This window comes from Quercus suber, unplaced genomic scaffold (assembly GCF_002906115.3).
Source record: "Quercus suber isolate HL8 unplaced genomic scaffold, Cork oak 2.0 scaffold_179, whole genome shotgun sequence".
NCBI lineage: Eukaryota > Viridiplantae > Streptophyta > Magnoliopsida > Fagales > Fagaceae > Quercus > Quercus suber.
Genome location: NW_027069638.1, coordinates 906,807 through 922,982, shown reverse-complemented (window position 1 = coordinate 922,982; position 16,176 = coordinate 906,807). Strand labels below are relative to the sequence as shown.

The following is a 16,176-nucleotide window of genomic DNA, read 5'->3' as shown; positions in this document are numbered from 1 at the left end:
AAAATTTACCTAAGTTTAACTTGAACACAGTCTCTATCAAATATTCATCCATTTTTATATCAATGGCCTTACTTGAAAATGGGACAACAACAATGACAAAGTCTTAGTTTCAAAATTTTGAGGTCAATTATGGATCTTCAATACGTTAGCTACTGTTGGTTACATTTATTTTTTTTCCTCCATTCTATTCTATCTGAAGTTATACTTTCTAATACTTGTTTAATTGACATATCCTTTTTTTATTACATCTTGGTAAACTAGGCATGTAACTGTCTATGGGTGCCTGAAACATATTTTTGGTGAATACTGTCAGTGTGATAATTCTTTGATGGATTTTTTTATGGTGGCTCTGCATTTGATAGAAAAAGAGGAATTCTAAGAACAAGTGTAAGGGCATCTTGGTAAAAAAATTTGATTAATGCGCTGGATGAATTGCTGAGGTATGTTTAGAGATTAGATGTGAGCATGGATGGACTTACTACTTGTGGGTCAAGAATTATATGTTTAATTGGCAGGCATAAGGGACACAAAAGCGTGTAAACGAGGTTTGACTTGGAAGAACAAAATATAGACATGAAATCTATAGAAACTCTATGCATTTTCCATTTCTTAGATCCTTATTTGAGTGGATTTCAACTTCAGGATAGTTTTCTATGTTAATTTACTTGAGATGTTTGATCTTTGTATTATCGTGAATAGCTGTTGGTTTATCTTTTGTGTGTTTACCTTGTACATGGGTTGCGCCCCTGCTCTTTAATGAATCATTTACTTATAAGAAAAAGATTGGAATGGGAAAATCACATGATGCTAGAACTTTTATGTGCATCTCCCATGATAAAGGAAAAGAAATTCCATAGACATTCACTGCTTATTTTGTCTTTTGCTTTAAACTTTTAAGAATTTGTTAGATTTATATAGTGCCTCTTGAGTATCCTGTAGCTTCTGATAGCTTATTTGTATAGTGTAATACAAAATATATAGTTTTGGTAGTTTTTATGCTAAATGTTCAAAATAAATGGCTAAAAGTTAGCTTATTTTCCAAAAAATTAAATTTGCTTTGATGGGTTCTATAAATATATAGTAGGAGACCATATATGGATAGATTAAAATTAGGACTAAAACATGTTTCTAACCATGATAATTTTTTTTTAATATTTAAAAAAGGTCAATTGTTCCTTTTGAAATCATTGACTCTAGGTGCTAGTAAAGTCACGCTTCTGGATTCTGGACTCTAAGTGGAGATAAAGTCATGTCGTAGCTCAAATATAATCCTAATGCTAAATGGGTAGAGGTCCTAAACCACAAATACTCCTGAAACACAAACCCCAAAAGACAAAACCAATCCAGAACCTGGAAAGCAATCAAAACTTGGTGAAAGCATATTTGATAAAGGAGCTAGATGGCTTCTAGGAAACAACAGTATGCTCTCCTTTTGGCAAGATAAATGGCTAAAAGATGGTACTTTGAGAAGCCTATTTCAAGGTCCTCTCTCCAGAGAGGAAGATAATATTGTTGTTTCTTTAGTATCAATGGTGAATGGAATCTCAGTGGAATTTCCATGGTCCTTCCCACTCACCTACACCAGCTAGTTAAAGCCACTCCCTGCAGGAAATTTTCCCAAGCCAGTGACAAGTTTGGATGGATTTCTTCTACAGATGGTTCCTTTGATCCTCAAAATTCCTACAAGATGGCCACAGCTAATCCCTATATAGTCTCCAATTTCTCTGGTTATTGGATATGGAACATTCCCACCCTTCCAAAAATTTCAGCTTTTTGTTTGGAAATGCTTGCAAAATAGTTTTACCTGTCAAACAAATACTGATGCCTAGAGGCATTTTGAAATCTGATACATGACATTTGTAACTCTAGCAGTGAGAGCATAGCTCATATCCTTAGGCATTTGTAGTTGTAGTTCAACTTCAATTTGCTTCTACTTCTAATAACTTGGTAAAATCCAGCATGTGCATGTGCCATATCACTCCTTCGTGCCATGTCACCAAGCCATGTCAACATCTTCCATGTATTGCATTAGACTCCTACATCAAACTTTTTGGCTAAACTCTGAGGTTGACCATCTAGATGATCATTTCTTTAACTCTGATATTCTGAATCTGAGTTGGCTTGTGATAAGAAGAATGTTGATCTGAAGCTTTACAGTTAGGGAAACTATTTCTTGTTTGGCATTTGGTATTTATGGATCCAAAGAAACAAACTCAGCTTCAATAATGAAAACATCAACCCTGCTCTTCACACTGTTGTGGAAAAGCAAGTGCTGGGATTTATCTGCTGTGTGCCTGTGTCTAAGACAGCAACTGTAAAAAAAACCTCTTGTATCAGACAAGTCAGGTGAGACTTACTCAACCTCAATTGGGTTAAACTAAACACAGATGGCTCTTCCTTTGGAAATCCGGAAGGGACTGGCTGTGGGGGTTTAATTAGAGATGACAAAGGGAATTGGCTCAAGTGTTAGTTATTCTAGAGCCATAGGACACACCACCAGCATAGTTACTGAGCTATTATGGGGTTTAAGAAATGGGCTGAACCTTTGCTCCCATCTGCACCTAGAGGCTATAGAAATTGAGCTGGATGCAGAAGCAGTTGTTTGTCTATTAAACAGTAACTCTGAATCCCTTGGTGAATTTGCTTCCATTGTCGACGATTGCAGGGACTTAATCAGAAATCTTGCACTGCTACAGAGAGGAGTTAGACAGGCACAGGATTTTGTGACTTTATGATTCTCCTCCCTCTTTGCTTTATTTGGACAAACTTGGCCTGTATTATGATGATAGGCACTATGTGTGAAGTTTTGCATATGCTCTACAAAGGAAGCATCATATGTGATTATGACTTGCTTGAGATAGTAGAGCACGTAGGATGAACCTATTACCGAATTCACTACAAAAGTAATGTTTAACCAAAGTGTTTTTTAAGGAAACAAATTTTTTTCCCCTTTGTTTGGGAATTTCCCCCGTCCCTCAATCGCAATACAAAGACAGTATGGAATATGGATTACTATACTATTGGAGTAATCTTGTAAGATGCCTTTATCCCCCTCCTTTTTTTTTTTTTTTTTTGGGAAAAAATAAGTTTTGCCACTATTCATTTTTTTTTTTAATGTAGTATTTAAATGGTATCAATGATTTTTTAAGGGTTTTCTTTTAAAGAGTTGGTTGTACCATTTTTTTTCCCAATTAATTCAAGCACACATTTGAAATTAAGCAATATTAAAAAAAAAAAAATTCACAAATTGTTAAGCTAACAAGTTATGATTGAGGTAATATCACTTTTAAATAGATTTATTATTAACATTATTTTTAATATGCACTAATCTTAGAAAATTCACATCAACACTTGTACAAAAATTTGTGTTGCCAAATTTATTGTTTGAAATTTGGTTCAAAGTGCAAAACCCCTTCGTTTAGAAATTTGAAGGAAGTTGGTTGCAAAAGAAAAAGAAAATTGAAAGGAAGCTATGATTGAAGGGCCTACACAGCTATTGAGTCTTATATGGGCTATGGCTATGACTCTTTATGGAAGGAAAAAAGTGGACTAGAACTTAGTGAGTTAGCCCAAGTATCAAAGTGGCTGAGCTACCCTTTTAATTTGTAATATCTAAACACAAATGTCAATGGGCCCAAACTCCAACCACCATTTTCATAGAATATGCTTGGGCACAAGATTTCAGGCTAGAAAAATGTGGAAAACTTTGCAGTAGGCACATTGACGTACAAGCCAGTACTCATTCAATATGCTTGACCAATCCAAATACTTTGGAAGAGTGACTTTATATAATCTCATATTCCCTTCACCTTAAGTAGCTAAATCAAACGGGTTAAATAAACCACCAGGAGACAAATGTAACTCCTTTAGTGTGGTTATGCCTTGCTTGAGATATAATAGGGCACCTAGGATGAACTTATTACCTAACTCACTACAAAAGTAACGTTTACCATATTGCCTAGAAAGCAAGAAAATTATTATGCAAGAAGTAATCTAGCAAGATGCTTTATCCTTTTCTTTATTTCTTTTTCAGGCCATAAAGCAGAAAACTTATCATTTTTTTTAGTGTCCCGGGAAAAAAAGGTTTTGCCACTGTTGTTCCTTTATTTATTTTTGTAGTATTTAAATGTTATTAATGATTCTTTAAAGTTTTACTGATGTTCATCCTGTACACAAGTTATAGGGTTGGTCATACCATTTTTTTTTTCCAAATTAATTCAAGCGCACATATGAAATTGAGTAATACTAGAGAAAAAAATTTTCACAACTTGTTAAGATGAAAAGTTATAATTTGAGCAATATCATTTTCAAATTGATTCATCATTAATATTACTTTTATTATGCACTAATCTTAGAAAAATTCACATCAACAACTGTAAAAATTTTGCGTCGCCAAATTTATTGTTTGAAATATGGTTTTAAGTGCCAAACTCTTTTGTTTAGAAATTTGAAGGAAGCTGTGGGTTCTAGTTAATTCAACCGATAAAGTCTTAATGGTTGAATAAGAAATTTGGGGTTTAATACTCATCTACACCAAAAACCTATTGGTGTTTTGGTCTGATGATAAAGAGCTATCATCAGGAGCAAACGCAACAAGTTTAATCTCTCTCTCTCTCTCTCTCTCTCTCTCTCTCTCTTTTGAAAGGAAGTTATGATTGAAGGGCTTACACAGCTATTGAGTCTTATATGGGCTGTGGCTACAACTCTTTAGCCCAGAGAGTGAGAAATATGGAAGGAATAAAATGAACTGAAACTTGGTGAGCTAGGTCTGAAAGTTCAATATCTAGAAGCTTTTTAGTCACAGGATTTTTGGCTAGTAATGGGCTACACCTCCTTATAACTTAAAACTCTTTTAGAATCTTCTAAGCAAAATCTGGAAAATTTTGCAGAAGGTCAATTGACTCTTTATCTCATATTCCCTTTACCTTAGTCCACCTTCTACTGTAGGCCCAACAATGGCCATTTTGGCCCGATCTAACTCCTCCAACTCAGAATTGATGGTTATCCCTTACCATTTTAGGAGTTCTACATCCATAACATTTTCACAAAAAATCATATGTGGTAAGTTATTATTGGTTATAATTTGAATCTACAACTTGAATTACTTTTTTGCACACCTATAGCAACACACCACTTAAGATTTGTTGTAAAAATGTTGTGGAAATACTCTTGTCTAATTCTCATGCCATATCAGCAAAGTCTATATGTGGTGGGTCACACAAAAGTGTAGTTCTTACTTCTCATCATTATTTATTTGGTTAATAAATCACTAATCCAAGTGATGCACAAGCAAATTATGTCATAAAAGTGATTTGAACATGTCATGAATTAATTAGATCAATTTTGATAGACTCCAAAGTTAGTGATTTAAACCTATTCTTAGTTTAGATTTTTAAGGTATTATCTCTACTGCCTTTTGTGGCTATAATTTTTTTAAAAAATAAATAAGAAAGAATTTCAATTCATGCCAATTATTCTTTATCATTAAATTAAGATGCCAATTAATTTTTTGTGTATCAAATCTCTTGTGCAATGACAATTTTTTTATTAGTTGAGCTATCTAGAATCTCGTTCGTAGCTATAATACTTGATATATAGTTATTTTTCAATATGATGGGAATTAAAGACAATTTTAACAAAATTGCTGCTATATGTGATCACAAAGTTGCCTTGCTAAAATAACCAAAAAAAAAAAAGTTTCCTGTAATGGAGCTTTATCTCAAATTTTGTTTTACAGTATTATAGCACTCACATCAGTGCTTGTATAATAAAAAAAAATATCACATTTTATTCAACATAAACTAAAAATTCATCCACATCAAGTTATGCAAAGTTATATGAAGATACATGGTTTCTACAGTAATTATGTAAATTTACACTAACACAACTCATTTTGCATTTAGTTTTTATTCTTTCTTTATGTATCTCGAGGACATAAAAGAGAGTGGATGGTATTGTTATATGTGAAGAAAGAGAAACAATTATAAAAAATTAAGAAATTTTTTATATTATAATGAAATGTAGTGTAAAATAGATAATTTGATATAGAGTATTTTAAAAAGTGAGTATGTAAAAAAAAAGTATGTTCTTATATTAAAATAAACAAATTTTTTTGGACAAGCTGATGTGATCGAATGCTCTTACTCTTAGTATTAGATAATGGAGTCCATAAATATTGAGCTTGATAATCATGTTATTTTCTTAAGGAAACAATAAAGCATAGCAGACCGCATGTGAGATCACAAGAAGATCGAGATACTTACTGATCAAAAAATCTGATTAGGCTAATGGTTTCAATTTAAATAATTGCATGCTGGGAATATTCTTGACCTTCCCAAATAAAAATTACATTATTTGACTAATTGTAATTTGTAAAACACAAGGCTCTATCGAAGGCCAAAAATTGCTTGATATTTCAACTATCACATTTCTGAGTACCATATATAATGATCAAATCCTTGTAATTATGTTAATTGAGTTTAAGGTCGATTGTTTCTTGCTAAAAAAGAATTACTATTATAATAAGAATGATTTCAAGGCAGTGGAAATGATGATGATTACTTGTTTATTAGGCCACCATAAGAATTATTTCTTTTTTAATTACGTAGATCTCTTTGCCTTTGGCACCAATCTTTGGTACTTTGATAAAGTCAATAGTATTAGTATAGCTGTAACGTGAAGTATTGCATATACTCTACAAAGGAAAGGAAGCATCACATGTGATTACTGATTATGCCTTGCTTGAGATATGTAGCATTAACATTACTCCTAATGAAGTAATCTTGCAAGATGCTTTGTCCCTTTCTCTTCTTCAGGCCACAAAGCATAAATCTTATATTTATTCTCCTTTTTTATTATTTAAATCTTCTCAATGATTATTAAAGTTTTATTGATGTTCATCCTGCACATTGAGTTTTAGGGTTGGATTTGGTTGGGCTCTTTTTATTCTTTGCTAAACACCCTGATTGGTATCAATTGTATAATTTTCTCCCAATTAATTCCAGTGCACATTTGAAATTGAAAAATTCTATAGTCACAATTTATTTAGGGGAATAGTTACATTTTCCCAAAATTTGTTAAGAGCACTCACAATAAAGGAACTATAGTTGCTATAATACTATTTTAGCAGCTAAAACACCAAAATGCAAGCTACAGCAAAGTTGCTACATCTTAAAAAAAAAAAAAAAAAAAAAAAAAAAAAAACAAAAACAGAGCTACAGTGGGCTGTCAAACATAACAGCTCACTGTAGCTCAAAACTTAAAAAAAAAAAATAAAAAAAATTATATCTTTCTCTCTCCTCTCCTCTTTAAAACTTTTTTTTTCCCTCTTTCTTCTCCGACCATCCATTTCTCTTAATTTTTTTCTCTCTTTCTTCGGTGAAAATGGCCAAATTACTTATCTTCGAGTTCCATATTATTTTTATGTTTATGTTTATTTGTCGATTATCCAAAAAAAAAAAAAAATGGAAGGAACTCGAGCTTGGTGAGCTCAAGTACCTTAGAAAAACAATACCGGGCATTTTATTTACAAAGAACTCAAGCTTGGTATGCTCGAGTGCCATATTACAAGGAACTCGAGTTTACCAAGCTCGAGTACCACATTATTTTTTTTATTGCACAAATTCTAGGTTAGCAGTGCCACAGTGGAATGAAACTAGAAACTCGAGTTTACTAAACTCAAGTACCGTTTAGAACTCGAGTACATAAAAAGTGGTAAATTTCTATTTAGTTCCGAAACAGTGCTTTTTTGCTACAAATTTCTGAAAATGGAGGTATTTGGCCATTTTCACCCCCTTTCTTCTCCAAACTTCTCATTTCTTCTTCTCCATATCTCTGCCTACCTCCTCTTCCCTTTTTTCTTTCTAAGCTATGGTTGAAAATATCACTCTCTTTCTTTGATTTTTTTTTTCTTTCTTTCAATTTTTTTCTCTTTTTTGTGGTGGTGATGGGTTTTGTGCTAGTTGTGGGTGGGGTGGTTATGGGTTTTGTGGCCCGTTGTGGGTGTTATTGTGATGGGTTTTTTGGCTAGTTATGGGGGTGGTGGTGATGGATTTTGTGGGGTTTTTTTTTTTTTTTTTTCCTAGCTGGTAGTGATGGTGATCGTGGGTCGGTGATGGTGGTTTGTGGGTTAGTGATATATGGGTTCTTTTTCCTTTTCACCAGTTGATCGTGGTGGTGGTAGATGGTGGATTGAGGCTGAGATTTGGTCCGATTTTGGATTGTGGTTGGATTGTAGCTGATAATTTTTTGTTTTGTTTGGGTCTTAGTTGATTTGGTGGTTTTTGTTGATTTGGTGGGTTTTGGGTTTTGATTTGGGTTAAGGTTGTGGGTGTTGGTGCTGTGGTAGTGGGTGTGGGTATAGATGGTGGTGGCAGTGGGTTTCTGATGGGGGTGGTGGTTGGCAGTATCTGTTGTGGTGAGGGTGGGTCTTGTTTGTTTTTGTTTGGAAAAAGAGAAATACACAAAGAAAGAGAGGGGAAGAAAGAGAGAGGAAGAGATGAGATTGATAATAAAAAAGAATTAAAAAAATAAAGAAATAATATTTTAATGAAGTGGTAAAAAATATAAAATCTTTTTTTTTTTTTGGAGAAACAAACACACACACACATAAGGGAGATGGAAAGGGGTTCTAACACAAAGACTCACCACAACTCCAGTCAAAAGCCATGGTAAAAAATATAAAATCTTTGTTGTATGGTGTAATATAAAGTGGGTTGTTAAAATAGATAAAGTAGTGTTTTAAGTTGTTAAAAGCTAAAAAATTTTATATGCCTTATTGTGAATGCTCTAAGGTGGTAAGTTATTATTGGAACAATATCATTTTCTTATTAACCGTAACATCATTTTTATGATACATTTATCACAACAAACAACATCAATAATTTTTTTTTTTAAAATATTGTAAAATTTGTTTGGATCTTTTGACTTATCATATGCTAAACCCCTTCAAAATAATAAGTTAGAAAGGAAGTTAAGTGCGTAGATAGAAATTGAGCCTTACATTGGCCATCACTGTTTAGCCCAGAGAGTGAGAAACTATATGGGAGGAGTAAAGTGGGCTAAAAAACTATATATGAGCCATCACTAATTTGAAACACCTTATTACAAATGTCCACGGGCCCAAACTTTAACCATCCTTTCTATAGTTGGGTGCTTAGTATGCTTGAAAGTTCAATATGAAGAAAGGTGCGTGATTTTAGGCTAGGAATCATCTACAACTTTTATAAGTTAAAAAAACTCTTTTAATCTCCTTAAACAAGATGAGGAAAATTTAGCAGTAGGCCCACATGAAATTTCCAAAGTACAATTTTGAGAAATTTCCACCTCAAAATTCATCACACGCAAGAAATAGAACTTTATGTGTGTACAAAATCTCATACATAAATGAGAAACTAACATTTTAGCATGGACAGTTTTAGAAAAAATAAAAATAGAAAAAGGAAATGGTAGTAGGAAGTCATGACATGGATAAGTAAGATTAAAAAATATAAAAGATTAGATAAAAGAGAAAGAAAAGTATATAACTCTAAGTTGTTGGCAAGCAAGAATATATTTCTTGCTTTTTTGTGTTTTTGTTCTTTCTTTGTTTCCTTTTCTTTTGAGTTGGAGAAGGAATATATTTTTTGATACGATAGGATACACTATATATAGTAGAAGTCATTTATGAGTTCTTCATGACATTAGTTCTAACAATATTGAAATTAAGGCTAACTTGTAGGCTTTCATAGGTGTGTTTTGAAGCCAAAATTGAATTCTTCTTGCTGTAAGTATTACTAGTTGCTTTTACAAATTTGTTCATATATATACATATTTTTCTATTATTATTCATAAACAGTAAGTTGCTATGCTTGCTTAAAATTTGTCATATAGCTATTAAATGTAGTAAACTTTTATTGCACTTGGATTAATACTATATTTTTTTGAGATATTACCACTAAATAGTTTGGTTTATGTTACTATATTCTTGGATCCATGCTTTTATTTAATATCTATTTATAAGTTAATCACATGCATGGTTAGCCGTTTAGTATATTTAAAAAACCAAAAAAACAAAACCATAAGAATTCTTTATAGATTTGTGAGTTTTTAATGCCTAATCACCTTGATATTAAAAAAAATAATAGACCACCTTAATATTTAGTAAGTATATGATAGTTGTAGCAAATAAAATTATTCCGACTATGGGTTTAGCAAATTATTAATACTTTTTAATGAATGGTAAGAATGACATAAGCGGAACAAAGTAAATAAAAAAAAAATAAAAAAAAAAAACTTTTTAAGCTGATTAGGGGAAGAATTAAAGACATAGTTGGAGCTTTTGTTGTTAAAGTACTGTTATTATTTATTCTTTAGCTTTTTAGGTGCATTTCCTTAAATAAAAAAAAAAAAATCATATTTAAATAATTAAAAAAAGAAAAAAAAATACAATTCTAAAAAATTAGTCTCCTCTGGGTCACGTCCATGCCTCTTAAACAATGAGGCCCAAATCCAATTTTCATTCAAAATCCAGACTTCTTTACTTGCTTCTTAGACACAAAATCAAACACCTCATGTGCAAGTGCTGCTGCTCTCACTCACGCCCCAGATTCTGTTCACACTCCTCCTTCGTAAACGTTTGATCCCACCCAAAAGAAGCCATCAATCTTTTCTTAAATTGAAAAAATCGGTGTTTTCACATCAAAATCGAGCAATAAAAATAAATGCTACAAAACTGAAAAGGCAGCAATTCTGAATTCTCACGCCTATTTCTCTTTCTTTGTTTCTTTTCATCTATATATCATATATAGATTTGGATTCAGCTTGCCAGCCTTATTGTATTGAGTCATGCTTTTATTTTTCTCTAAACAAATTGGATGTTATTTTTTTTTTTTTTTTTTGTGACTCTGTGCATGTGATACAAGAAGATGGAGCAACAACAACAACTTCTACATTTTTGCGATTCAAAGCATCCCTTGGTCTTCATTCCAAACTACAGAGGTGGAGGTACCCCTTGGGTTGCACCATCCCTTGCACCCATTACATCCTACACACACACACACACACACACACACACACACACATATATATATATATTTCTGATTTCCTTTGTTTTTGTTTTTTTGGTGGATTTGTGTTGGTTTGTGGCTGATCTTCTTTGAGTGGGTGTGTTTGGGTGTCTTGAAGAACATTTGAGTGTGTTGTGAGTGAATGAGTGATTGGGAGTGGCCATTGTGGGGCTGTGGGTGGTATTTCAGTTTGAAGTGTATCCTACCAGTTTGACAAAAGGTCTTATAAACCTCAAGTCACGAGTTGCATTAATTATACATAATATGCAACTAGGTAAAGCTCATAATTTTTTTTTTTTTTTTTTGCGGTACATGTATATTATTTTGTTGCAATCACAATTATTAGTTATACCTAACTTACAAATTCTTTGAAAGAATATGGAATTTCTTAGAAGTAATTGTTAGTAAAAATGCGAGGCTTGTCATACATAATATAATACATAGCATCATACAATAGGATTTAAGGACACTAATTCTAACAAAAATAACATTTTAGCGTGTACATGTTTACAGAAAATAAAAATAGAAAAAGGAAATGGTAGTAAGAAGTCATGACATGGATAAGTAAGATTAAAAAATATAAAAGATTAGATAAAAGAAAAAGAAAAGTATATGACTTTAAGTTGTTGGCAAGCAAGAATATATTTCTTCCTTGCTTGTGTTTTTGTTCTTTCTTGTTTCATTTTCTCTTGAGTTGGAGAACGAATTTATTTTTTGATACCATAGGATACACTATATATAGTAGAAGTCATTAATGAGTTCTTCATGACCTTCGTTCTAACAATATTGAAATTGAGGGTAACTTAGAGACTTTTCTAGATGTGTTTTGAAGCCAAAATTGAATTGTTCTTGCTGTAAGTATTAATAGTTACTTTTATAAATTTGTTCATATATACGCGTGTTTTTCTATTATTATTCATAAATGATAAGTTGCTAAGCTTGCTTAAAATTTGTAGTAAATTTCTATTGCACTTGGATTAATACTATATTTTTGTATCCTCAAACTATAGGCACGTAAATTGAAAGTTATTATTCTAAAAGGCTTTACTCTTTCTTTTTTGTATCCTCAAACTATAGTCACAACTAAATTTTTTGTTGGAAGTTTTGTTTAAATGGCATTGTTGTTTTGAGTTATATAGTGACTGACTTGACTTAAGTAAAAAGTTGCATAATAGAAAACTAACCATATCAAATATGAAAGCAAACTTAGCTGCACTCCCAACTTGATATATAGAACAATAAAAAACCTGGATTTGGATTAAATACTTTTTGATGAATGGTAAGAATTGACATAAGCGGAACAAAGTAGAAAAAAAAAAAAACTTTTTAATTCTGAAGAATTGGGGGAATTTAAAGACATGGTTGGAACTTTTGTTGTTAAAGTATTCTTATTATTTATTCTTAACTTTTTAGGTGCATTTCCTTTAAATAAAAATTCATATTTAACTAAAGAAAAAAGAAAAAAGAAAATACGATTTTAAAAAATTACTCTCTAACTCAATACGTTTAAGTTTAACATTGCCTTCCACTTTTGAGATTGCAAAAAATAAAAAAAATAAAAATGCAATAATAAAATCTTTAACCAGAGGAAGTTACAGATTGTATTGTCTTTATCTTTGCAAGAGATGAAGAAATCATCTATCATAACAGTTTTTTGCCGCAACCATAAAAATATTTCGCCCTCACCTGGGCCTCTTAAACAACCAGGCCCAAATCCAATTTTTATTCAAAATCCAAACTTCTTTACTTTCTTTTATTAGACACAAAAAATCAAACACCTGATGTGCAAATTAAATGCTGCTTTCACTCACGCCCAAATTCTGTACACACTACTCCTTCATAAACGTTTGATCCCACCCAAAACAAGAAGCCTTCAATCTTTTCTTAAATTAAAAAATCGGTGTTTCACACGCCTATTTCTCTTTCTTTGTTTCTTTTCATCTATATAGATTTGGATTCAGCTTACTTGCCCTGTCGTATTGACTCACGTTTTTATTTTTCTCTAAACAAATTGGATGTTATTTTGTTTGTGACTCTGTGCATGAGATACAAGAAGATGGAGCAACAACAGCAACTTCTACATTTCTGCCATCCAAAGCATCCCTTGGTCTTCAATCAAGACGACATAAGAAGTTATACTTGTCGCGACTGTTGGGGTCCCAGCTATAGTTGTACAGAATGCGGATTTGTGCGTTGCCATCATAAATTATGTGTAGAACTACCCCTTGCGTTGTTCCATCCCTTGCACCCATTACATCCTCTTATTCTTTTTTATGAAAAAACTGGTTATCTTAAAGAGAAAGAAAAGAGTAGATGCCAAGTCTGTTAAGAATCTCGTAAGGAATACACTTACCGTTGTTATCGTTGCGACTTCAACCTTCACATTAGATGTGCTGTTCTACAACTTGAACCTGAATTTCACGATCACCCATTAACTCCCTTTTGGAAGTGGATCGCATTCACTTGAGACATTTGCGGCAAAGAAGGCAAGGGTGTGCCCTATCTATGTGCCTCATGCGTTTTCTGGATTCATAGCAAATGTGCTTATTTCCCACGTAGAGTCAAAGTTGTACGTCACAGACACCCTCTCCACCTCACCCATTCTTCTCTTGAAATCCATGAATCTGACTCCCGATTTTGTCTACTCTGTGTTCAAAAGGTGGACACACGCTACGGGCTTTACTATTGCTCCAAATGCGATTTCATTGCCCACCTCAATTGTGCTATAGACGAGGAAAACAGGGAGAACATAAATTTGCTAGAACTTAAAGATGAGGAGAAAAAAGATGTAGAGCTCGATCAATCTGTTGAGTTAGCAGCTTACAAAGTCAAAAATATCAAAGTGGGGGAGGACGGTGTTGAATATTAGCTCTGATACCATGTTAAATGGAGAATATTATCAAACGCAATGTGTTATACCATGTTGTGTATGCTAGAGTGGATGCGGAAGAGGAAGCATAGAATAGGAACATCAAGAACACGAGGGTTACGTGGTTCAGCCTTGACGGCCTACATCCATTGAAATAGCCATAGAAATTGAACACTTCAATCATGAGCATGACTTAAAGCTTATTGATGAGGAGGTTCACAATAATAAAAAATGCGATGAGTACGTAAGAGCCATTTTTCCTCCTTTTTATAGTTGTGTTGAGTGTAGCTTCTTTCTTCATAAATTTTGTGCTAATTTACCAATGAAAAAGCAACACCCGTTTCATCAACACCCACTCACCCTCCAAAAGTCGTTTTTTTACTGTCCTGCCTATGACCAGTCAACAAATGGCTTCGTCTAGGGATGTGTAGCTAACCTGCCAAAACCGACCTGACCCAACCCAACCCACCAGGTTGGTTCAGTTTTTAGGGCTTGGTGGGTTGGGTTGGGTTAGAAAATTTTTTTTGATAACGGGTTAGGTTGGGTTTGGGTCATAAAATTTTAAACCCGCCAAACCCGACCCGACCCACTTATATATTTAATATATATATTTAAAATATATTATATCATTAATAAAATTTTTAAAATAACCCGTTTTTCCTATCTTATATAAAAGCCAATTAGTTTACACAAACTCTAGTAAATTACTATTGTTGTTTAGTCATTAGTGTTGTTTGCCTGTAAGGAGTTACATTGATACTAATCTTTGAGTCTTTTTTTTAATATATTAATACTTATATTTTTTTCTACTCAATTTAATAATAATAATAATAATAATTTGTCTAACCCATGGGTTCAACCCGACCCAATCTGACCCATGTGAGTTGGGTTGGATTTATGTGATGGGTTGGGTTAGATTGAATTTTTTTTGACCCACCATGGTGGGTTGGGTCAAAAAATCCCCTTAACCCAACCCGACCTGACCCATGCACACCCCTAGCTTTGTCTACAATTGTGAGTTATGCTGGTTTAAACTTGATGTTCAATGTAGTTTGGTTCCAGAAATCCTTACCCATGAAGGTCATAAGCACCAACTTATTCTCTTCTACACAGGCAATGAACAGAGTTGCAATAGTTGTGGTGATAGAAGATATCTAGTATTCCGTTGTACCAGTTGTGAATTTACACTTGGCTTTAAATGTGCCACACTATCACAAACCACAAGGTACAAACAACGTGAGCATCCCTTCACTCTCAGTTATGCAGCTAAAGATGACTATGGTGAATATTATTGTGATATTTGTGAAGAAGAACGAAATCCAAACCATTGGTTCTACTACTGTGCAGTTTGCACTTATCTTGCACATCCCAAATGTATTCTTGGAAAATACCCAAATTGGAAGTTTGGAGGTGCTTACAAATTTAATTGTCACCAACACCCCCTTACTTTCATTGAGGAAACTAAGGATCACCCTCCATGTGACAAATGTAGTGATCCTTGCAACGAGTTGATCTATCAATGTGTGCCATGTAATTTCCACATCCACATGAATTGTGTATAGATAGGACAAATGTGGTTTTAATTCTAATGTCTATATTTTCCTATTGGATTGAGCATTAGTTCATTATTATTGAATTGAATGTGTTATTATGACGATAAAAATTGAATCTCTTTCACCCTTTATAACATCAAGTTTAGACTATTAGTGTGAACTTGTGTTTTTATTCAAACAAGTCTTCTTTCCATTTCTTGACATTACTTACAATATGAACTTTGTTTAGAAAATAAAATTGAGACATCAGAATCTTACTGTGAACAAAATTTAAATTTATAACAATATATCATCAAACCTAGAATTATATTGACTGATCATATGATTTTGCAATCATCTTTTACTAGTAGGAGTAAATTTTTTGAATTTAACCAATAGTCATTCATTCATGCATTCTAACTTCTCAGTTAGATTTGTTCCTCTGTAATTTTTTGTTTTATTTTACTCATGATTCTGTGAATAGTATGTCGTTATCTGCTTCTATATTTTATCTTTTAAAAGTTCATATATATCCTCAAGCTTCTCCTATAATGTATCTTTCTCATGTTTTATTTATAGAGTTCATAGTTTGACTAAGTACTGTTCCAAGTGATTGTTTGATTTGGAGCACTTTGTTGTTACAACATAGAAGAGATTACTTTGTGTTTTCTTTTTTTTTTCTTTTTTTTTTTTCTTTTTTTTTTCTTTTTTTTTTTATTTATAATTGAAC

At 32.7% G+C, this 16,176-nt stretch overlaps 1 protein-coding gene across 1 annotated transcript; it reads left to right on the top strand.

Moving 5' to 3' along the window:
* Window positions 1-10,904: 10,904 nt before the first annotated feature.
* LOC136069593 (uncharacterized) lies at window positions 10,905-15,476 on the top strand. Its single transcript, XM_065778298.1, has 4 exons — window positions 10,905-10,983; window positions 13,514-13,900; window positions 14,073-14,286; window positions 14,966-15,476. The coding sequence occupies exons 1-4, from the start codon at window positions 10,905-10,907 to the stop codon at window positions 15,474-15,476; spliced, it is 1,191 nt and encodes a 396-aa protein (XP_065634370.1).
* Window positions 15,477-16,176: the final 700 nt, after the last annotated feature.